At 41.4% G+C, this 24,648-nt stretch overlaps 1 protein-coding gene and 2 non-coding genes across 3 annotated transcripts in view; all 3 read right to left on the bottom strand.

The window, feature by feature from the left end:
- The window catches only part of LOC139754431 (uncharacterized), a 299,964-nt gene extending 291,418 nt beyond the window's left edge, over positions 1–8,546 (bottom strand). The window contains exons 1-3 of the mRNA XM_071671708.1: positions 8,475–8,546; positions 6,906–7,119; positions 5,264–5,331 (exon numbers count right to left, since the gene is read on the bottom strand). Coding sequence (XP_071527809.1) covers positions 5,264–5,331; positions 6,906–7,119; positions 8,475–8,546 — 354 coding nt within the window. The remainder of the gene's footprint in view (positions 1–5,263; positions 5,332–6,905; positions 7,120–8,474) is intronic.
- Positions 8,547–14,620: 6,074 nt separating this feature from the next.
- TRNAK-CUU (transfer RNA lysine (anticodon CUU)) lies at positions 14,621–14,693 on the bottom strand. Its single transcript has one exon. It is a non-coding gene; the product is annotated as a tRNA-Lys (tRNA).
- A 3,018-nt stretch (positions 14,694–17,711) lies between these two features.
- Positions 17,712–17,784, bottom strand: TRNAK-CUU (transfer RNA lysine (anticodon CUU)). The gene has a single exon. It is a non-coding gene; the product is annotated as a tRNA-Lys (tRNA).
- Positions 17,785–24,648: the final 6,864 nt, after the last annotated feature.

The raw sequence follows: 24,648 nt of genomic DNA, 5'->3' as shown, positions 1-24,648 counted from the left end.
CCATTCTATGATTCACTTCCGCTTCCATGGTTCTATCCGCTGCCAGATCCACTCTCAGATATCTAAAACACTTCACTTCCTCCAGTTTTTCTCCATTCAAACTTACCTCCCAATTGACTTGACCCTCAACCCTACTGTACCTAATAACCTTGCTCTTATTCACATTTACTCTTAACTTTCTTCTTTCACACACTTTACCAAACTCAGTCACTAGCTTCTGCAGTTTCTCACATGAATCAGCCACCAGCGCTGTATCATCAGCGAACAACAACTGACTCACTTCCCAAGCCCTCTCATCCCCAACAGACTTCATACTTGCCCCTCTTTCCAAAACTCTTGCATTCACCTCCCTAACAACCCCATCCATAAACAAATTAAACAACCATGGAGACATCACACACCCCTGCCGCAAACCTACATTCACTGAGAACCAATCACTTTCCTCTCTTCCTACACGTACACATGCCTTACATCCTCGATAAAAACTTTTCACTGCTTCTAACCACTTGCCTCCCACACCATATATTCTTAATACCTTCCACAGAGCATCTTTATCAACTCTATCATATGCCTCTCCAGATTCATAAATGGTACATACAAATCCATTTGCTTTTCTAAGTATTTCTCAAATACACATTCTCTACCGCTTCTGAAACCACACTGCTCTTCCCCAATCTGATGCTCTGTACATGCCTTCACCCTCTCAATCAATACTCTCCCATATAATTCACCAAGAATACTCAACAAACTTATACCTCTGTAATTTGAGCACTCACTCTTATCCCCTTTGCCTTTGTACAATGGCACTATACACGCATTCCGCCAATCCTCAGGCACCTCACCATGAGTCATATATACATTAAATAACCTTACCAACCAATCAACAATAAAGTCACCCCCTTTTTTAATAGATTCCACTGCAATACCATCCAAACATGCTGCCTTGCCGGCTTTCATCTTCCGCAAAGCTTTTACTACCTCTTCTCTGTTTACCAAATCATTTTCCCCAACCCTCTCACTTTGCACACCACCTCCACCAAAGCACCCTATATCTGCCACTCTATCATCAAACACATTCAACAAACCTTCAAAATACTCACTCCATCTCATTCTCACATCACCACTACTTGTTATCATCTCCCCATTTGCGCCCTTCACTGAAGTTTCCATTTGCTCCCTTGTCTTACGCACTTTATTTACCTCCTTCAGAACATCTTTTCATTCTCCCTAAAATTTAATGATACTCTCTCACCCCAACTCTCATTTGCCCTCTTTTTCACCTCTTGCACTTTTCGTTTGACCTCCTGTCTCTTTCTTTTATACATCTCCCACTCAATTGCATTTTTTCCCTGCAAAAATCGTCCAAATGCCTCTCTCTTCTCTTTCACTAATAATCTTACTTCTTCATCCCACCACTCACTACCCTTTCTAATCAACCCACCTCCCACTCTTCTCATGCCACAAGCATCTTTTGCGCAATCCATAACTGATTCCCTAAATACATCCCATTCCTCCCCCACTCCCCTACCTTCCATTGTTCTCACCTTTTTCCTTTCTGTACTCAGTCTCTCCTGGTACTTCCTCACACAAGTCTCCTTCCCAAGCTCACTTACTCTCACCACCCTCTTCACCCCAACATTCACTCTTCTTTTCTGAAAACCCATACAAATCTTCACCTTAGCCTCCACAAGATAATGATCAGACATCCCTCCAGTTGCACCTCTCAGCACATTAACATCCAAAAGTCTCTCTTTCGCACGCCTGTCAATTAACACGTAATCCAATAACGCTCTCTGGCCATCTCTCCTACTTACATAAGTATACTTATGTATATCTCGCTTTTTAAACCAGGTATTCCCAATCATCAGTCCTTTTTCAGCACATAAATCTACAAGCTCTTCACCATTTCCATTTACAACACTGAACACCCCATGTATACCAATTATTCCCTCAACTGCCACATTACTCACCTTTGCATTCAAATCACCCATCACTATAACCCGGTCTCGTGCATCAAAACCACTAACACACTCATTCAGCTGCTCCCAAAACACTTGCCTCTCATGATCTTTCTTCTCATGCCCAGGTGCATATGCACCAATAATCACCCATCTCTCTCCATCAACTTTCAGTTTTACCCATATTAATCGAGAATTTACTTTCTTACATTCTATCACATACTCCCACAACTCCTGTTTCAGGAATACTGCTACTCCTTCCATTGCTCTTGTCCTCTCACCAACTCCTGACTTTACTCCCAAGACATTCCCAAACCACTCTTCCCCTTTACCCTTGAGCTTCGTTTCACTCAGAGCCAAAACATCCAGGTTCCTTTCCTCAAACATACTACCTATCTCTCCTTTTTTCACATCTTGGTTACATCCACACACATTTAGGCACCCCAATCTGAGCCTTCGAGGAGGATGAGCACTCCCCGCGTGACTCCTTCTTCTGTTTCCCATTTTAGAAAAAAATACAAGGAGAGGAGGATTTCTGGCGCCCCGCTCCCGTCCCCTCTAGTCGCTTTCTACGACACGCGAGGAATGCGTGGGAAGTATTCTTTCACCCCTATCCCCAGGGATAATATACATATTTATAAATATACACATACACACACATACACATACATACGCACATATACACACACACACACATACATATATATACATATGAAAAATGTAAGAAACAATGTAGAAAACTGAAACTTCTAGCTTGAAATGAAATGAAAAAATGAATGTCACATAATGGTTCAACCTCTGGATATGGAAAAAGGAAATGTATGATTTATTTACACAAACGTCAATAGTAGTTCTCATCAATATATATATATGTATATATATATATATATATATATATATATATATATATATATATATATATATATATATATATATATATATATATATATATATTCCTATGAGTCCACGGGGAAAATGAAACACGATAAGTTCCCAAGTGCACTTTCGTGTAATAATCTCATCATCAGGGGAGACACATGAGAGAAATATAACAGTCAGTTGATATACATCGAAGCGACGAAGCTAGGACGCCATTTGGTAAACATTTGATTGTCCAAAACATACAACGAGCGTTCATAAACTTATCATTTTACAAATTTTATCAACAATAAAGTTATCTAATTTGTATAGACCATCACTATTATTAAGATTATAATTCTTTGTGTATTTAGTAATAGAAGATTCAATGATATTTCTCTTGGTTATAGAGTTAGAGTTAACAACTGAGATGGCGTTACTCCAGTCAATACAATGATCATAGTTTTTAACATGATTAAACAAGGCATTTGATTCTTGTCCCGTTCTTATACTATATTTATGTTGCTTAAGTCTAACAGAAAGATCCTTACCAGTCTGACCAACATAAATTTTATCACAGTTTCCACAAGGAACTTTATAGATGCAACCAAGAGAATTTTCTGGTGAATTCCTGATTAAGATATTCTTTATAGTATTATTGTTGCTAAAGGCAACATTTACATTAAAGGATTTAAGCAACATGGGAAGCAAAGTTAAATTATCATTAAAAGGGGGAACTAAGAGATTCTTGGTGTCAATGTGAGGTTTGGGCTCAACCCTATAAAATGATTTCTTTGCTAACTTAAGGGAATTATCAATGAAAGATCTAGGGTACTTTAACTTAGATCCAATAGAATATATCTATTCAAACTCATCATCAATAAACTCTGGACTGCAAATACGTAATGCCCTAAGGAACATAGATTGAAATGATGATAATTTAACTCTGTCGAGATGAATGATAATGGATATATGAGCATACATTGGTGGGTTTTCTGTATATGCTAAACTTAAACTTGTTTCCTTGAATATGGATCATGCAATCTAAAAATGGTAACATACCATTATTTTCATTTTCTACAGTAAATTTGATGTAAGGCACTAAATTGTTAAGTAAGGGGAGAAATATTTGTAAATTTTCATTTGTTGGCCAAACACAAAGAACATCATCTACATACCTAAACCAAATTGGATTAGAAGGTAAGATATCCTTTAGTAATTTTGTTTCAAAAAAATCCATATAAAGATTACTTAGTACAGGTGAAAGAGGGTTACCCATTGCCATACCAAATTTTTGAGTATAATAATCTCCATTAAATTGAAATACACAGTCTTTTATACACAATTTTATCGGTTCAATGAAATTAGACTTTGAAACAGGTAAATGAATATCATCCAACACATCAAATAAATATAATATTCTAAAAGGTCATCAACTGAAACTTTAATGAAGAGTGAGGAAACATGAAAGCTAACTAGTTTGAAATCAAAATTGATATTGATATTGTTTAGCTTGTTGACTAAATCTACATTGTTCATGATATTAGAATTTGATACATTACCCACTAAAGGGCTTAATAAGGAAACTAACCATTTTGACAATCTATATGTGATGAAGCCTACTGAATTCACTATAGGTCTTGCTGGAAATTTCTGTTTATGTGTTTTGATAAGTCCATACATATATGGCAATGAAGGGGACAAAGATGACAAATTTTTGATTAGAGAAATGTTACCTTTCAACAACTTTATTTCTTTATTGAAGTGAGAATTAACTGCTTCTAAGGGATTTTTACTAAGTTTAGAATATGTTGTGTTATCATATATATATATATATATATATATATATATATATATATATATATATATATATATATATATATATATATATAATTCTTACTAAATATCTGCAGCTTGAAAGGCACAAAAAATTCCTTTGCATTTTAAAGTAATTTCCTGTACTCGTTCCTCGATTGGTTTTGTTGCCATAAAGTTCGCTCTTTTTCTTTTCGTTTTTTGTTTAACATTTGTTTTTGAGAAATGCAAATTGTCAATGATGTGTAAACTGGTGTAGGAACACTTATGTAAAAGGAGAAATTTACACCGCCCGGTTATGATGAACATGTAAATGCATTGATAGGGACATGAAATAATGGGTCATTGTGGCCGCAGGTGTAAATGATGAACAATAAGTGTGAGGAATTCTGAACATGACATCAATTGGCAATAAAATGATGTTTCTGTTATTATCCAGGAAAACATGACACCTTTGCGTAACACATGAGATATGTTGAGTATATAAAATGCGTCAATCTGTATAGAAACAGATTATCTATAGGAGAGAAGACTTGCTAGTAATGCCCTGCGTGAGGCCAACACGACAACAGGAGAACAATAATGTCTGCAGCAGCAGAAGGCGGTGCAGGAGGGAGGTAGATCAGCCTTACCTCTTGTTTCTCGTAGAATGGACCCATGGAGCGGACGTTCATGTTGACCATGATGGTGGTGGGGGGGCCTGAAACATAAGACAACGCCTTAGTCCGTGAGAAATGTGGAGAAAGGGAGGGAGGGAGGATAGTGGAGGTAGGGAAGGAAGATTAGTAGAGGTAAGGGAGAGGAAAGTTACCTGAGGTAGGGAGGGAAGGTGAGTGGAGGAATGGAAAGAAGGAGGAAGGGAAGGGAAGAGGTAGGAAGAAGAGGAGGTAGAGAAGGGAGGAGGTAGAGAAGGGAGGAGGTAAGAAGAGAGGAGGTAGGTAGGGAGGAGGTTTGGAGGCAGGAGAGAGAGTGGAGAGTGCTATATAAGTTAGTCAAGCAGCTCAGTTGTGATGGTGGTGTTGAGGGAGCAGGGGACAGGCGCCACCCCCACGGGACACACACACCACTGAATAAACCTGTGACATTTGAGACCTGAGTTTAGCAGGAGACATAGTACATGAGGGGAGGCGGGGGTGGGGGAGTACGTGGCAATACAGCAGGAAGGGTGGAAGGTATAGGAGGGAAGGGGGTGCCATAAGCTTGTAGTCAGGTGTGGTGGCAGTAGTGGTTGTTCTGGTGAGGGTGTGGATGTAGGATGGAAGTATAGTGGGTGTGATTGAGCGGCCAGGGGTCACTGTACTGTTGGCAGAGTTCACGAAAGGTCACCAGGGTCAAAGTTGTTACATGGTAAAAGAGTTATCATATATCAACAACAATCTACCGAATATAAACATTGTATCAATACATTTCAAGGTAATATCTTACTCTCAGAAACTACTGCTTATAATTCTAAGTGAAAGACAAACAAACAAACACACTCACACACACACACACACACACACACACACACACACACACACACACACACACATACACACACACACACACACACTTCATATACCATACCTCAGCTGGGAAAGCGTTCATGTAGTACTTCAGTTTGATTATGTGATATATCAAGAGGTAAAAAGACCAGAGAAGAAACCAGACTGAGATATCATATACGTAATTGTGATAACTTCACAGAATTTGAATTATTATGGTAACATAATCTGGGGAGTAGGGTTCGGTAACAAGGATGAAAGGTATTTTGATGGAAGGTTCTGTGAAATATACAGTTAAGGAATACGAAAATGGGTCCCTTTAGCCTAAAATACAGACGTAAGGTTATGAAAAGAGGGAAGTATAGCTCGATATGAGGTGTCGAAATGCGAAGGAACTTACAATGTGCTGTGCAAAAACGTAGGTCACGACCCAGCTAGGCAGCCAGCCAGCCAGCACTTACAAGGCGAAAGAGAGCAAGGGACGGGTACAGCAGGAGAAGAAGCCAGGAACAACGAAACTTTTGTAACAATATTGTGGACAAGGTAGGAGGTAACCCAAAACCTTTGCATAAATCAATTGGTCAGTTAAAGAGCAACTAATACGACTAAGGAATAGACAGGGAAGAGCTGTAGATGATGATATAATGCGGGAGAAACTGTAAGATAAGTTCAGAACTGCCTCCACACTGGAAGGCACTATAGCCCCACCACCAGCGAGATGGAATGGTGAAGTCGTAGAAATCACTGTAATTTCTAGACAAGATGGAAATAGAGTAGTAAAGGTCTTAACCCATATATGGCGCATGGTCTTGAAGAATTTCTCCATAAGTGCTAAAAATAAGAGCAGATATAATTGATAAACCAATAAAGATGTAGTTCAAGATGTCGCTGGAGAAAGATACAGAGCCCAGGAAGCGGGGGAGAGCAGATGTGATGCCTTTGTTTAAGAAAGTAGAGCGGGAGGATGTGCTGATATACAGACCGGTGTCCATGTCCAGCGTCATCTGTAAAGTACTGGAAAAAGTTGGTAAACATAATTAGATGGTAAATGGACGACTGCGTGCGAAGGAGAAACTACCTAAGTGAGAAACAACATGTTTTCAGGGAAAGATCATGTGTAACGAACGGAATGAGGCTCCACTTACACAAAATAGAAAGTTGGATGGATTGTGTGTAACTGGAATGCCAGAATGCATAACACAGTACAACGTAGGAAAGGGTAAAGAAGCTATATCCACAGACAGGAATGTGAGGGGAAACTCCTTCGACAGATCGACTGTTATCTTAATGGAGGGAAACACAGGTCACAATCGGTGTGCAGAAGGGTTCTGTTCTGGCGCCATTACTCTTCTTGATCTATGTGAATGACTTTGCAAAAGGACTGGACACCTGCTTGATATCTTCTCGGATGATGCCAAGGTTATGAGGAGTAAAAAGTGAAGAGGAATGTATGAAATAAGAATTGGATCCTGACAAACTCCAGATGGTTAATGAAATTCAGTCCAAATAGATGCAAGGTAATTATGATGCAAAAGGCCTTAGTATAAATATCATGTAGGATATCAGCTGTAACAACCAGTATGTGAGAGGGAATTAGGAGGAAACACCGTCCCTAACCTGTCACCAAAGTCCTACGTTTGGAAAATGGTAAAGAAGACAAACTGTCTGCTGGCAAATAATAGAATGGCTCTCAAGTTAGGAGATATTCAGCAAACTGTTCACCTCCTGCGTTTGGCCAATACTAGAGTACACTTGTCAAATTTGGTCACCGCATTTAAAGGAGCACAGAGAACTAAAGAGGAAGGCGTTAAAGCTGGTTTCCAGAATTTGAAAAGAAAATTACAGGGTAAGATTAAGGGCCTTAAATTTTCCCACCGTAAATAGTTAGGGGTGACTTGTTCACAACCTTTCATTTTCTAAACCAGTTTGAGGATAACACTGACCCAGAGTACATAACATGAAGTTAAGGAAGGTATTAGGGAGGATATAAGGAAGAACTTTTTATAGATAAGTGATGAAAGGAATAAACTCAATGGTTAAGTTGTGAATGTGGACAACATACATATATGCAAGAGATGGGGCCCCTCGAGTGTAGAACTCCCAAAATGAAGAAATTACAATAGATGATAACAGTCTCAACAGCCTCCACAACTGAACCACGACCAGACACACAACCAACCAATAACCAAAGCCAGACCGTCGCCATACACATTACACATACCACGTCCCACACACTACAGCCTCGTTAGGCCACAACATCCTCCAAGATGGTCAGTCCACCAAGCACTTGAATGTCATTCTAAACGAAAAATCCAGCTAGAAGGAACAGTCAGTATCGTCATCAAATTTTCGTCTTTACATTCTTCGTAGACCCAAGACACCTGGACTCCCGCATCTGAACACAACTTTCAATCTTCCCAAACTCATTCATGTCTTCCTGGCCAGGTCCTCCTCCCTCACCACCACACGACAGGAGGTACCACAACAGGTGAGACAAGGGATCATCCTCTGTCCCTCCCTCAACACCTAGTAAGTGGTACTTAACGCATCAATCCTCTCAACTTTTTGAGAGAGGTGATTTTCCCGGGAAAAAAAGGAAATTAATGAGTAAAAAATGCCGGAAAAAATGCCGGGCTGGATGACTTCCGGAAATAAAAGAGTTAATTAGACGTAAAAGTACCTCGCACAAAATTTGAAAAGCTAGACAATACAAAGGATCATGAAATGTACAGAAGATTACAAGGAGACTGTGAAAAGAGAATCAGATTTCGCAAAAAGGAAAAAGGAAAGAGAATTTCCTATGACGTAAAGAACCCGAAAGATTCTTCAAATATATGGAGTAATGTTATAGATCTTGGAGTGATTACCAGTAATGACCTGAAATACGTAAAGCAATCATTAACTCTATAGAATAGATTTCATGATATAAACCTCATGAAGAATGACTGACACATCGAGAAATATTCCCTCGAAAAAGAGCTTAGACCGTGATACATATACGAACCATCTAGGCTGAAAAGCATAGGTTCGAATCCTAGTTGTGGCAGTCAGTCCGACTGCTTATCCTACCAAAGGGGTTGATCGATGAAGTGGATACCTGGCTTACGGTAAGGGATATATATGCATACATGGAGCTTCAAGGAGATGGCATTTACCAGGACTTTCAGTTACCCCGGCCGTCTTATCTGACATGAAGAAAAAAGACTTCGAGGGTATGAAAAAGATTTCAAAAGATAATCTCGACAACACTGTAGCTTCCCATACAGTCTTCATCGTGAGAGGGACTCTTTGACCAGAGTGGAGATGTCACACAAACGTTGTAGCAGAACACTGAGATAAACTACCACCACATGGTCTCAAGTCGGAGACTATCAGTCCATTTCGGCCACGGCTGAATGAATACATGAATGATGTTAACATTCCATAAATAAGCATTATCAAGAACGGCTTGTTTTATTCTATACATAATGGAGGCTGAGATCTTTACTGGTTTAAGAATCCGGCGGCCGGAATGAGATAAGATGTGTTCCATTCATCCTGCCTCACCATCTGTCCAGGTTGATACATAGTGTTCCTTCTAAGCCATTTCACCGGAGATGAAGACCCACTGAATTATTTACGATTTCTAATCACACTTGTGAAAAGCGATTTTTCATCACGTCTCTATACCCAAAGAAGCGCCAAACTGCTGACTCTTTTCAGGGTCAGAGAAGTTCAACTATTACGTCAGCAGAGGTTAAACCTCACATTGTTGTAAGTCGGGTCATGTTTGGTATAAACATAAACATTATGAGAAAATAGAAACTTCAGCTTTGACAATATTTCTTAAGATCTCAACAAACTTGAAGGTCAGGGAGAGAAGGTTGGTTATGTAATATTTTTTTTCGGCATTTGAACACCTTGGCGGGTCGGTCATTAAGATATCTGTTTTGATAAGACATACTACTTTAACATATGTTTTATTGCACAACGATACAAAATGTAAAAGTTCAAAACAGAATATATGACTGCTGGGCAGATGCAGATGATGAGAGACTCAAAAGACTGTAATGGAACACTTCAGCAGAAGATTGTGCTTAGCAAGCTCTGAGGAACCATGGATCTCTTCAGACATATCCATAGTTTGGTACACACCGCCAGACTCCCCTTCCTGCATTTTCTCAGGACTCTCTATGGCTCTCTACAGACACACTTGATTTTCAGCATAAACGCTTCCAGAGCTGTGCCATTAGACGTCCATATAGGGCATATGGCATACGTTTGCTTCAAGCCGTCCAAAGGAACTTGGGTCTTTATCTTAATGAGATAACAGATGGCTTGTGGCTCAGGTTTTTGCCATATAAAACACCTGTTGAACAGGATGTATGTTGGTGGAACCTGCTGCATTTCCTGACGCATCTGACGGAACATATTCACGTGGAGGGAGTCAACTTTCACAGCATATGATAAGGGCGGTGCAGGAGGTACTGAATCATCTCTCCATCTTCCTCTATTGGCTGGAAGGGACGTCGGTATACATTGGTAAATACCTGTTACTTCAGAATATTTCTCCCATGTTCTACATGAACGTCGTTTGCCATCTGCCTTAAGTGTGGTGGTTGTGTCATCTCGACGGAGCGTTCAACATAGCCCAGTTCGTCTGTGTGGACCAAGCTGCTCAACGGGAACAATCATCTGGAGGAATCGATCATATTCTCCCACTCCCACACGCCATCCGCTCATCGTCTGCAGGATTCTGTGCTACTAAACGCTACATCTGCTCTATGATAAAGGAGAACAGAATCATAAGCTGAAAAAGCATTGACCCAGAGTACATGACATGGCCCTTTGACGTCATGTTGAGATTCTTATTCTCGGGGCAGAGGCGGAGTGTCATGGTTTCCTGGGATAGAAAACTCCAAAAATCGTTCTTTTCTGTAGACGTATGAATGAGAATTTGCCTCTATTAGTTTGCTATATTGTCAAGTTTTGCCGAATGACATTTTTGCTCCACTGGTGATCTATTCAAAGTATTTTTCCCTCATAGTGTTGAGTGGTGTGCAAGATTTTTATCTGGCACCTCAGAGGGGAGGACCGAACACCTAGGAGGTGCAGTCGTCAAAAGTAGAAAATGGTAACAAGGGCGACGTGCTGTGAGTGAGAGCAACACCATCCTCGCCATAAACCATCAGGTCTTCTAATAACTACTTAACCCATGCATAGTCCTCCTACAGATAACCTCGCCATAAACCATAAGGTCTTCTGATAACTACCTTAACAATGCATAGTCCTCCTACAGATAACCTCGCCATAAACCATAAGGTCTTCTCTCATCTGTCTTTAACACGTTACACGTGCTGTACTCCCACATATACTGTACTCTCACATGTACAGTACTCTTACATGTACTGTACTCACATGTATCATGCTCCCATATATATCATACTCCTACATGCACTATAGTGCTACATGTATTATGCTTCCACATGTACTGCACTGTCAAACGCACTATATCGTCACAAGTATTATACTCCCACATATACTGTACTTCCACATGTACTATACTCCCACATGTACTGTACTCCCACATATACTGTACTCCCACATATACTGTACTCCACATGTACTGTGCTCCCACATGTACAGCACTCCCAAATGTACTGTACTCCCACATGTACTGTACTCCCACATGTACTGTACTCTCACATCTACTGTACTCCCACATGTACTGTACTCCCACATGTACTGTACTCCCACATGTACTGTACTCCCACATATACTGTACTCCCACATATACTGTACTCCACATATACTGTACTCCACATGTACTGTACTCCCACATGTACTGTACTCCCACATGTACTGTGACTCCCCTCTGTACTAACTGTATGACTCAATGACTGTACTCCCACATGTACTGTACTCCACATGTACTTACTCCCACATATACTGTACTCCCACATGTACTGTACTCACTACAACCATATGTACTGTACTCCCACATATTACTGTACTCCCACATATACTGTACTCCCACAATATGTATACTGTACTCCCAATGTACTGTACTCCCACATGTATCTGTTACTCCCACATATACTGTACTCCCACATCACTGTACTCCCACATATACTGTACTCCCCATGCACTGTACTCCCACATATACTGTACTCCCACATGTACTGTACTCCCACATATACTGTACTCCCATATGTACTGTACTCCCACATGTACTGTACTACCACATATACTGTACTCCCACATGACTGTACTCCCACATATACTGTATGCACATATGTACTGTACTCCCACATAGTACTGTACTCCCACATGTACTGTACTCCCACATGTACTGTACTCCACATGTACTGTACTCCTCACAATGTACTGTACTCCCACATATACTGTAATGCCATATGTACTGTACTCCACATGTACTGTACTCCACATGTACTGTACTCCCACATGTACTGTACTCCACATGTACTGTACTCCACTACGATATACTGTAATGCCATATGTACTTACTGTACTCCCACATGTACTGTACTCCACATGTACTGTACTCCCACATATACTGTACTCCCACATATACTGTACTATACTGTACTCCAATGTTACATGTATACTCCCACATATACTGTACTCCACAATAGTACTATTCTCCACATGTACTGTACTCCACATTACTGTACTCCCACATATACTGTACTTCCACATTATGTACTGTACGTACTCCCACATATACTGTACTCCCACATGTACTGTACTCCCACATATACTGTACTCCCACATGTACTGTACTCCCACATATACTGTACTCCCACATGTACTGCACTCCCACATGTACTGTACTCCCACATATACTGTACTCCCACATGTACTGTACTCCCACATATACTGTACTCCCACATGTACTGTACTCCCACATATACTGTACTCCCACATGTACTGTACTCCCACATATACTGTACTCCCACATATACTGTAATGCCATATGTACTGTACTCCCACATGTACTGTACTCCCACATGTACTGTACTCCCACATGTACTGTATTCCCACATATACTGTACTCCCACATGTACTGTACTCCCTCATATACTGTAATGCCATATGTACTGTACTCCCACATGTACTGTACTCCCACATGTACTGTACTCCCACATATACTGTAATGCCATATGTACTGTACTCCCACATGTACTGTACTCCCACATGTACTGTACTCCCACATATACTGTACTCCCACATATACTGTACTCCCACATGTACTGTACTCCCACATGTACTGTACTCCCACATGTACTGTACTCCCACATATACTGTAATGCCATATGTACTGTACTCCCACATGTACTGTACTCCCACATGTACTGTACTGCCATATGTACTGTACTCCCACATGTACTGTACTCCCACATGTACTGTACTCCCACATGTACTGTACTCCCACATATACTGTACTCCCACATGTACTGTACTCCCACATGTACTGTAATGCCATATGTACTGTACTCCCACATGTACTGTACTCCCACATGTACTGTACTCCCACATATACTGTAATGCCATATGTACTGTACTCCCACATGTACTGTACTCCCACATGTACTGTACTCCCACATGTACTGTACTCCCACATGTACTGTACTCCCACATATACTGTAATGCCATATGTACTGTACTCCCACATGTACTGTACTCCCACATATACTGTACTCCCACATGAACTGTACTCCCACATATACTGTAATGCCATATGTACTGTACTCTCACAGTTCTCGTACTGCAACATGTCCTCGTTTTCTTTAATTTTTCTCTCTCCCTCTCTGTGTCTGGCAGCAGATGATGACAGTTCTAGCAAAGAAGCGGTACGTACGATGAACGCTATGCCTTAGCCCCGCCATTCTGGCAGCATCTCGTCGTAAGGTACTCGTAGGTAGGTAGGTTGGTAGGTTGGTAGGTAGGGAGATAGGTAGGTAGGTAGGTCAGTAGGTAGAAAGCTAGTCTCTCTCACAGTCAGAGTTTTAACTACATGAATGTACATCAGCAAACATATCTACACAAACAACTTTATCTATTTCCAGATTAGTAAGAAATCATTCTTCAATAAACCCATTGACGAAAAACGTATCAACATAAATTGATAATCTAAACGTCAATAGATTTCCCTTCTTGCCTGCAAGATTCTATGTCTGAGTCATCAATGAGTACTTCATGCTGCCAGCTGTTATTGCATGAGAGAGTGTGTGGGGAGAGACCCCCTCTTGCTGTTTTATCCTTACCTTATCTATCGAGTACAGAATGTGAGTTATAAAATATACTTCCGTAGATTGCCTAATCATAGGCCAATAGCGTCTCTGTTATCTTCTATGCAATCTTTGGTATCATATTTTCTCTCTCTCTCTCTCTCTCTCTCTCTTTTGAAACAGTTCACGGAATTATGACAATTTGGTTGATGTAGACGGGCAGTGGATGGTATGTTCAGAGGCAGTCCCATGTTGTATCATGGAAAATTGTCACCGCCCAACGTGGGGCTCGAACCCACGACCCCGAGATTAAGAGTCTCGTGCTCTACCGACTGAGCTAGCCGGGCTTATATACATAGCCTCGTACGTGTGTCTGTGTCTAAACGAGGTCAACAATCACCATCTTCAACCCTGAATTATACATGTACTGTCACTAGTAAAGTTCAATAACTCGCCTGACTTCACATGATACGAGGATCAAGACATGACCTTACCAAGGTCATGAGGCCCCGGCTGATGTGTCAGGTGACATAATGGCATAACATCCTCTCTGATGTTGTGAGAGTAAGGCACTAATGGTTAGCATGTAGCAAGTGTGTCTGAAGACACTTGCCTGTGATGCTGTGAGAGTGAATTTGTCTGGACAGACTTATCCTTCCGTCTGGTACTGTGAGAGCCAGCGTACCTCGATGGCTTACCATTCTCTCTCACGTCCCAAGAGTAGATCGCTGATGGATAATAGATAGTAAATTTCTCCTGGATAGACTTACATCTTCCTAATATAGCGCGAGTAAAAAAATGAAAGACAAGAATCATCATTTGTCTCAGGCAATTTCAAGTTCTGTGATGCTCTCCAGTTACATCATACCATGGATATACTGTAACCATACGAAGTGTTATGCTATCTTGTTATATCTAACCATATATGTCCAGTCTGAGTCCAGATCTGGAGAATGTAGACTCTTTCCTGGTCAGAGAACATTAAGTATTTTACGTTGTCTTTTCTACGATATTAACATTTTCGTAAAGGAAAATCAAAAGAGGTAAAATGATGATATAAACAATCAATACTTCTACTAGTCTCCCTCTGTTTGTCTTTCTATCTGTTTCCCTCCGTGTGTTTGACTTTCTGTCCGTCAGTCTGTCTGTCTATATGTTTGTCTGTCTGTCTGTTTGACTGTTTCTCCTCCCCCCCCACACCCCCGTCGGGCAGGAGATATTTACAGACCTATCAAAGAAGCCGTACTTGTGGTGAGCGCTCTGCGCTAGCCCCGCCAGTCTGCTCGAACCCACGACCCGAGATTAAGAGTCTCGTCTCTACCGACTGACTAGCCGGGCTTATAAAAACCCTGTGTGTGTTTTCTAAAGAGGTAACAATCCCACTTAACCCAATTTCATGTATTCCAAAAGTTCAAAAACTCGCCTATTCACTATCCAATCAAGACTTCCCTTCCAAGGTATGAGGGGGGAAATGTGAGGTAATAATGGCTAACACGCTGCCAGCTGTTGTTGCATGAGAGAGTGTGTGGGGAGAGACCCCCTCTTGCATTTTATCCTTACCTTATCTATCGAGTACAGAATGTGAGTTATAAAATATACTTCCGTAGATTGCCTAATCATAGGCCAATAGCGTCTCTGTTATCTTCTATGCAATCTTTGGTATCATATTTTTTTTTTCTCTCTCTCTCTCTCTTTTGAAACAGTTCACGGAATTATGGCAGATTGGTTGATGTAGACGGGCAGTGGATGGTATGTTCAGAGGCAGTCCCATGTTGTATCATGGAAAATCGTCCCCGCCCAACGTGGGGCTCGAACCCACGACCCCGAGATTAAGAGTCTCGTGCTCTACCGACTGAACTAGCCGGGCTTATATACACAGCCTCGTACGTGTGTCTGTGTCTAAACGAGGTCAACAATCACCATCTTCAACCCTGAATTATACATGTACTGTCACTAGTAAAGTTCAATAACTCGCCTGACTTCACATGATACGAGGATCAAGACTTGACCTTACCAAGGTCATGAGGCCCCGGCTGATGTGTCAGGTGACATAATGGCATAACATCCTCTCTGATGTTGTGAGAGTAAGGCACTAATGGTTAGCATGTAGCAAGTGTGTCTGAAGACACTTGCCTGTGATGCTGTGAGAGTGAATTTGTCTGGACAGACTTATCCTTCCATCTGGTACTGTGAGAGCCAGCGTACCTCGATGGCTTACCATTCTCTCTCACGTCCCAAGAGTAGATCGCTGATGGATAATAGATAGTAAATTTCTCCTGGATAGACTTACATCTTCCTAATATAGCGCGAGTAAAAAAATGAAAGACAAGAATCATCATTTGTCTCAGGCAATTTCAAGTTCTGTGATGCCCTCCAGTTACATCATACCATGGATATACTTTAACCATGCGAAGTGTTATGCTCTCTTGTTATATCTAACCATATATGGCCAGTCTGAGTCCAGATCTGGAGAATGTAGACTCTTTCCTGGTCAGAGAACATTAAGTATTTTACGTTGTCTTTTCTACGATATTAACATTTTCGTAAAGGAAAATCAAAAGAGGTAAAATGATGATATAAACAATCAATACTTCTACTAGTCTCCCTCTGTTTGTCTTTCTATCTGTTTCCCTCCGTGTGTTTGACTTTCTGTCCGTCAGTCTGTCTGTCTATATGTTTGTCTGTCTGTCTGTCTGACTGTTTCTCCTCCCCCCCCACACCCCCGTCGGGCAGGAGATATTTACAGACCTATCAAAGAAGCCGTACTTGTGGTGAGCGCTCTGCGCTAGCCCCGCCAGTCTGACAGTATCTCGTCATAGGTATTCGTAGGTAGGTAGGTCGGTAGGTAGAGAGGTAGCATGAGGGAAAGAATACCAAGTAACAAACATATGTATACAAATACATTGTTTTCTTTCAGTGGTGAGAAAACGACCTACATTCCATAGACTTATTGCCAGAAAATAGACCATTATAAATAAGTATTGACGTCAACAGATTTCCCTTCTTTCATGCCAGATTCCATGCTTGTTTCATACATCAATACATTATTCATGCTGCCAGCTGTTGTTGCGTGAGAGAGTGGAAGAGTGTGGGGAGAAACCCCCTCTTGCTGTTTTATCCTGACCTTATCTATCGCGTACAGGATGTGAGTTATAGAATGTACTTCGGTAGATTACCTGATCCCTGGCCAATAGGATCTTTGTTATTTATTTTGCCAATGTAATATCTGGTACTCTCTTAACCTCCCCCCCTTTCTCTTGTATTTCTTAAACAGTTCATGGAACCATGGTAGATGGTTCGGTCTAAATGGGCCGTGGATGGCATGTTCAGAGGCAGGTGCATAGCACATCATAGAAAACTGTTACCGCCCAACGTGGGGCTCGAACCCACGACCCCGAGATTAAGAGTCTCGTGCTCTACCGACTGAGCTAGCCGGGCTTATATACACTCATATGTGTGTGTTTTTTTCTAAATGAGGTTAACAATCCGCATCTTTGACCCCAATTACAAATGTATTATCACAAAGTTCAGTATCTCGCCTGAGTTCACATATCAGAATCATAAGAGGCATAACATCGTCTCTGATGTTATGAGAGTAAGGCACTAATAGCTAGAAGGTAGTAAGTGTGTCTGGAGACACATTACTGTCTGTCTGATGTTGTGAGAGCAAGTCTCCCTGGATAGACTTACCCTCCTCCCTGATGCATTGAGAGTACGTAGCTGATAACCACGACAGTAACAGTAGCTGTAACAGTGTTAACATCACTACCAGCAACAATGGCGTCAACAGTGTTACTAGAAGTTGCACTTAAAAGTACCATCAGCAATATTAATGCCACTAGCAGCAGTAACAATATCAGTGTTACTACCTCTAGCAGTAGCAGTAGCAGTGTTAATGCTACTTAGCAGTAGCAGCAGCAGTGTTATTACCACTAACAGTAACAATAACATCGTAATCTAAGCAGGAGAGGCTGACTATGTTACTGTAACGGAGGTCGAGTCACAGTCATCAGGATGCCTGAGTCACTTGGTGTGAATGACGACTCGTGAGTGGAGTCCGGTGTTAGCTTGATCTTCAGTGTTGTACATGCTGCTGCTACCATGAAGGCTCACAGCAAGGTCAGGGCCATAGTGCATTTCAATCGGTCAGAGAGAGAGAGAGAGAGAGAGAGAGAGAGAGAGAGAGAGAGAGAGAGAGAGAGAGAGAGAGAGAGAGAGAGAGAGAGAGGACAGCTGGGACAACATTATTCTCCATTACTTGGTCAGCGTCGATGATGATGAAGTCCACACCGCCTCATGGCTTGCACATCTTCCCTTTCCAGCCCGTCTTCTCCCTCCTCCTCATGTTTACACCATCAGCCCACAGCCTCTCATACTCAGGTTCCTCTCAAACCACCGGTTAGGAGGCGCCCAACGCGTTGGTCCCCCCAGGTATCTCCAAGCTTCACTTGCAAGCGCTTGTGCATCAGTCTCGCCACCGTCATCTCCTGCCACCAGCAATCCCACGTTTCCGTGTTGCAGTTCAACACCACAAACCCCTGTACATACCGTTCCAAGAGCAATCTCTACCTTGCCACTGTGAACTCTATCAGTAAGCTATAGTGTTTGTGCAAACATTCTTTGTTTGACATTCGCTACGTTTAACAGAACGTCTTGTCTTTTCTGTGCGTTAATTCGCACTGTTGTTGTTGTTGTTGTTGTTGTTGTTGTTATCATCATTATCATTATTATTATTATCATTATCATTATTATCATTATTATTATTATCATTATTATTATTATTATTATTATTATTATTATTATTATTATTATTATTATTATCATTATCGTCATTATCATTATCATTATTATTATTATTATCATTATCATCATTATTACTATCATTATTATGATCATTATCATTATCATTATTACTATTATCATTATCATTATTATTATCACTATCATCTTTATTAATATCATTGTTATTATGAATATCTTTATTATTATTATTTTCATTATTTTTGTTATCATAATTGATATGATTTTTGTTACTGTTGTTGATTTATTGTTATTACCATTATCATCAACCTCATTCTGGCCATATGTCACACCCTAACACTTACAACCCATCTCCTCACACATCCACTCTCACACTACATACGTCATACTCGCACACCATCATCCCTTCCATCCCTAGCTATTACTCACACTTACAACCTCACACTAACAGGCCCACTACACTTCGTGCTGACATCTCTCCCTCATCACTCTTCATCCCGCTTCCTGCACCATTATCACCCCATAATCTTCCATTTCTGATACGTACACTCTCGCCTCCATCCACTCTATATTGCTTGTTCTCCATCCTTCTGCTCCATCACCGCCACCTTCTCCATGTTGTCTGCCTCCAGTCTTTACCCTCCAGTTCCGTTCCATATTGTTATAGCGCCGTCCCCTATCCATTCCAAACTTTCCCTAAAATTCCTCTATCCACTCTTAGCCTTTCCCGATCTATCCAGAGACTCTCTTCTACCCGCCTTTACCCTTCCTCTATATAATCTTAGCCTTCCCATATCCACCCTGAAATTCCCGTAGCTCTTCTCTACCCACACATGCCCTTCTTCTATATACCCATAGCTTTCCCCTATCCACCTCAGCCTCCCTCTATCCACCCCCTTGTCTTCCCTTATCCACCTTAAGCCTTCCTTCTCTTAACTCGTTTCCTGCCTCCCGTCATGGTCAGCCAGGCTGCTCCAGGTGCCAGTCGACCCAGAGCCGAGCCTGCTGCAGTGAGGACGCAAGCTTGACCCACCGTGGTAAAGCTCTCGTGTGCCTCGCAGCAAGGTGTGACTACAGCAGCTTACCACAGCATAATGTGGTCCTCGGAGACCCTAACTCCTACAGAGGAAGTCAACTATGATGTTTGATCTAGATGAAACAAAAACAGAAATACATTTCTTTCTGTAGTCTACATGAATAATGTTGTACATACACGTGGTATACTGTCACCTTCCACTTGAGGTTAACACAGGAACACAATAGCCCTACCAATCAAGATAGTTATTGTAAAAGACAGAAAAAAAAGAGAAAGATTGGAGATTTGTTACTCTGTGAAAAGGTATGACTACAGAAGTAAACTGTCTCATCACAAGAGGAAGCTGGTAATATTGTCTCACCACAAGAGGAAGCTGGTAATATTGTCTCACTACAAGAGGGGTGCTGGTAATATTGGTGATATTGGTGTTTGTCGTGGGTGGATGTACAGTAGAGCTGTGGTGACCTTTATCTCCGTAATAATGGGTAGGGAGAGGCTGGGTAGGGAGAGGCAGGGAAGGGAGAGGCTTTGTAAGTGTTTATGTAAGAGCATTGTGAACGTGTGTTTGTGCAGTCGGCTGCTTTATGCAACACAGGACTGGGGTTCTGTGGTGTGTTGCTTACTTTATCTATCAGAACTATTCTCTCTGGTTACTCTGAAGAAGATAACTCTAGTGGCGTATGTTCGTTTCCCTGATGCAGGTGTAACTCTCTATGACCACTTCAAGAATGTGGCTTTACGGATGACCTGTACTCGTACTTATCATCACCCACCCTCCTCTGCTTGTACAATAATGACGCCCCTGTACGAATGGAAATTTTCTCACCAAAGACAGAGGACATCCTTGACACAACAAAGATCACATAGTTCATGCACTCCCGTGTACTGCATGATGAAAACCTGGTCGCTTAGAAGATGATGAGCCACGATGATATGGGACAGAGGAGGTCGCAATGAACCCTCGCGTGATTATAACGAGAAAAAATCACATGCAGCTGTAATGTGGTGCTGCCTTAGCTCAAGATGATTCCAGGTTCGATCCACGTTGATGAGCAGAGTTGACCAAGTATTTCGTTATCCAATATTCCCAGATCCCTATGACTGGAATGGTCAAGAGACTAGCAGTCACCTCCTCGCCCTGGAATATATTCTCTATTAATGACAGCAAATGTATTTGCAATTATTCAAGGCTTTACTGATCTTTCCACACACGTGTCCTCATTCTGTCGTTGTAATGTTCATCGACTCCTACACATCCGTCTGTAAACTGCCCCGTGTGTTTGCCTCTTCTTCACATTTAACTTTGATTTTCACCACTAAAGTTCTCTTCTCCCCTCCCCTTACTTCCCAGGGTAGTATGGAGGGTTCACAGCTCTTCCCTTCCCTGTTAACAAATGAAACATTTTCCGGTAAATTTGGGCAATATATTCTGGCAACGTGGGGAGGATCCCATGACTGGCCCGTAAGCCAACATGTGGGAAACATTTCCACCCCAAACTGTCGCATCCTGTTAACCTGCTAAAATCTTATGTTAACGTCAAAGGCATATAAAGTATATATACATACACACACACACACACACATATATATATATATATATATATATATATATATATATATATATATATATATATATATATATATATATATATATATATATATACATATATATATATATATATATATATATATATATATATATATATATATATATATATATATATATATATATATATATATATATATATATATATATATTTTTTTTTTTTTTTTTTTATACTTTGTCGCTGTCTCCCGCGTTTGCGAGGTAGCGCAAGGAAACAGACGAAAGAAATGGCCCCACCCCCCCCCCCCCCCCCATACACATGTATATACATACGTCCACACATGCAAATATACATACCTACACAGCTTTCCATGGTTTACCCCAGACGCTTCACATGCCTTGATTCAATCCACTGACAGCACGTCAGCCCCGGTATACCACATCGCTCCAATTCACTCTATTCCTTGCCCTCCTTTCACCCTCCTGCATGTTCAGACCCCGATCACACAAAATCTTTTTCACTCCATCTTTCCACCTCCAATTTGGTCTCCCTCTTCTCCTCGTTCCCTCCACCTCCGACACATATATTCTCTTGGTCAATCTTTCCTCACTCATCCTCTCCATGTGCCCAAACCACTTCAAAACACCCTCTTCTGCTCTCTCAACCACGCTCTTTTTATTTCCACACATCTCTCTTACCCTTACGTTACTCACTCGATCAAACCACCTCACACCACACATTGTCCTCAAACATCTCATTTCCAGCACATCCATCCTCCTGCGCACAACTCTATCCATAGCCCACGCCTCGCAACCATACAACATTGTTGGAACCACTATTCCTTCAAACATACCCATTTTTCCTTTCCGAGATAATGTTCTCGACTTCCACACATTCTTCAAGGCCCCCAGAATTTTCGCCCCCTCCCCCACCCTATGATCTACTTCCGCTTCCATGGTTCCATCCGCTGCCAGATCCACTCCCAGATATCTAAAACACTTCACTTCCTCCAGTTTTTCTCCGTTCAAACTCACCTCCCAATTGACTTGACCCTCAACCCTACTGTACCTAATAACCTTGCTCTTATTCACGTTTACTCTTAACTTTCTTCTTCCACACACTTTACCAAACTCAGTCACCAGCTTCTGCAGTTTCTCACATGAATCAGCCACCAGCGCTGTGTCATCAGCGAACAACAACTGACTCACTTCCCAAGTTCTCTCATCCACAACAGACTTCATACTTGCCCCTCTTTCCAAAACTCTTGCATTTACCTCCCTAACAACCCCATCCATAAACAAATTAAACAACCATATATATATATATATATATATATATTTTATTTATTATGCTTTGTCGCTGCCTCCCGCGTTATCGATGTAACGCAAGGAAACAGACGAAAGAATGGCCCAACCCACCCACATACACATGTATATACATACACGTCCACACATGCATATATACATACCTATACATCTCAATTTATACATATATATACATACACAGACATACACATAAGTACACATGTACATAATTCATACTGTCTGCCTTTATTCATTCCCATCGCCACCTCGACACACATGGAATAACAATAACCTCCCCCTCATGTGTGCGAGGTAGCGCTAGGAAAAGACAACAAAGGCCACATTCGTTTACACTCGGTCTCTACCTGTCATGAAATAATGCACCGAAACCACAACTCCCTTTTCACATCCAGGCCCCACAGAACTTTCCATGGTTTACCCCAGACGCTTCACATGTCCTGGTTCAATCCATTGACAGCACGTCGACCCCGGCATACCACATCGTTCCAATTCAATCTATTCCTTGCACGCCTTTCACCCTCCTGCATGTTCAGGCCCCAAATCATTCAAAATCTTTTTCACTCCATCTTTCCACCTCCCATGTGGTCTCCCACTTCTTCTCGTTTCCTCCACGTCTGACACATATATCCTCTTGATCCATCTTTCCTTACTCATTCTCTCCATGTGACCAAAACATTTCAAAACACCCTCTTCTGCTCTCTCAACCACTCTCTTTTTATTACCACACATCTCTCTTACCCTATTATTACTTACTCGATCAAACCACCTCACACCACATATTGTCCTCAAACATCTCATTTCCAGCGCATCCACCCTCCTCCGCACAACTATATCTATAGCCCACGCCTCGCAACCGTGCAACATTGTTGGAACCACTATTCCTTCAAACATACCCATTTTTGCTTTCCGATATAATGTTCTGGACTTCCACACATTCTTCAAGGCTCCCAGAACTTTCGCCCCCTCCCCCACCCTATGATTCACTTCCGCTTCCATGGTTCCATCCGCTGCCAAATCCACTCCCAGATATCTAAAACACTTCACTTCTTCGAGTTTTTCTCCATTCAAACTTACCTCCCAGTTGACTTGACCCTCAACACTACTGTACCTAATAACCTTACTCTTATTCACATTTACTCTCAACTTTCTTCTTTCACACACTTTACCAAACTCAATCACTAGCTTCTGCAGTTTCTCACATGAATCAGCCACCAGCGGTGTATCATCAGCGAACAACAACTGTCTCACTTCCCAAGCTCTCTCATCCACAACTGAGTGCATACTTGCCCCTCTTTCCAAAACTCTTGCATTCACCTCCCTAACAACCCCATCCATAAACAAATTAAACAACCATGGAGACATCACACACCCCTGCCGCAAACCTACATTTACTGAGAACCAATCACTTTCCTCTCCTCCTACACGTACACATGACTTACATCCTCGATAAAAACTTTTCACTGCTTCTAACAACTTGCCTCCCACACCATATATTCTTAATACCTTCCACAGAGCATCTCTATCAACTCTATCATATGCCTTCTCCAGATCTATAAATGCTACATACAAATCCATTTGCTTTTCTAAGTATTTCTCACATACATTCTTCAAAGCAAACACCTGATCCACACAT

The sequence above is a fragment of the Panulirus ornatus genome, chromosome 17 (genome assembly GCF_036320965.1).
Source record: "Panulirus ornatus isolate Po-2019 chromosome 17, ASM3632096v1, whole genome shotgun sequence".
Taxonomy (NCBI): Eukaryota; Metazoa; Arthropoda; class Malacostraca; order Decapoda; family Palinuridae; genus Panulirus; species Panulirus ornatus.
Note: the sequence above shows the minus strand (reverse complement) of the source record. Positions and strands in the feature narration are given on the sequence as shown.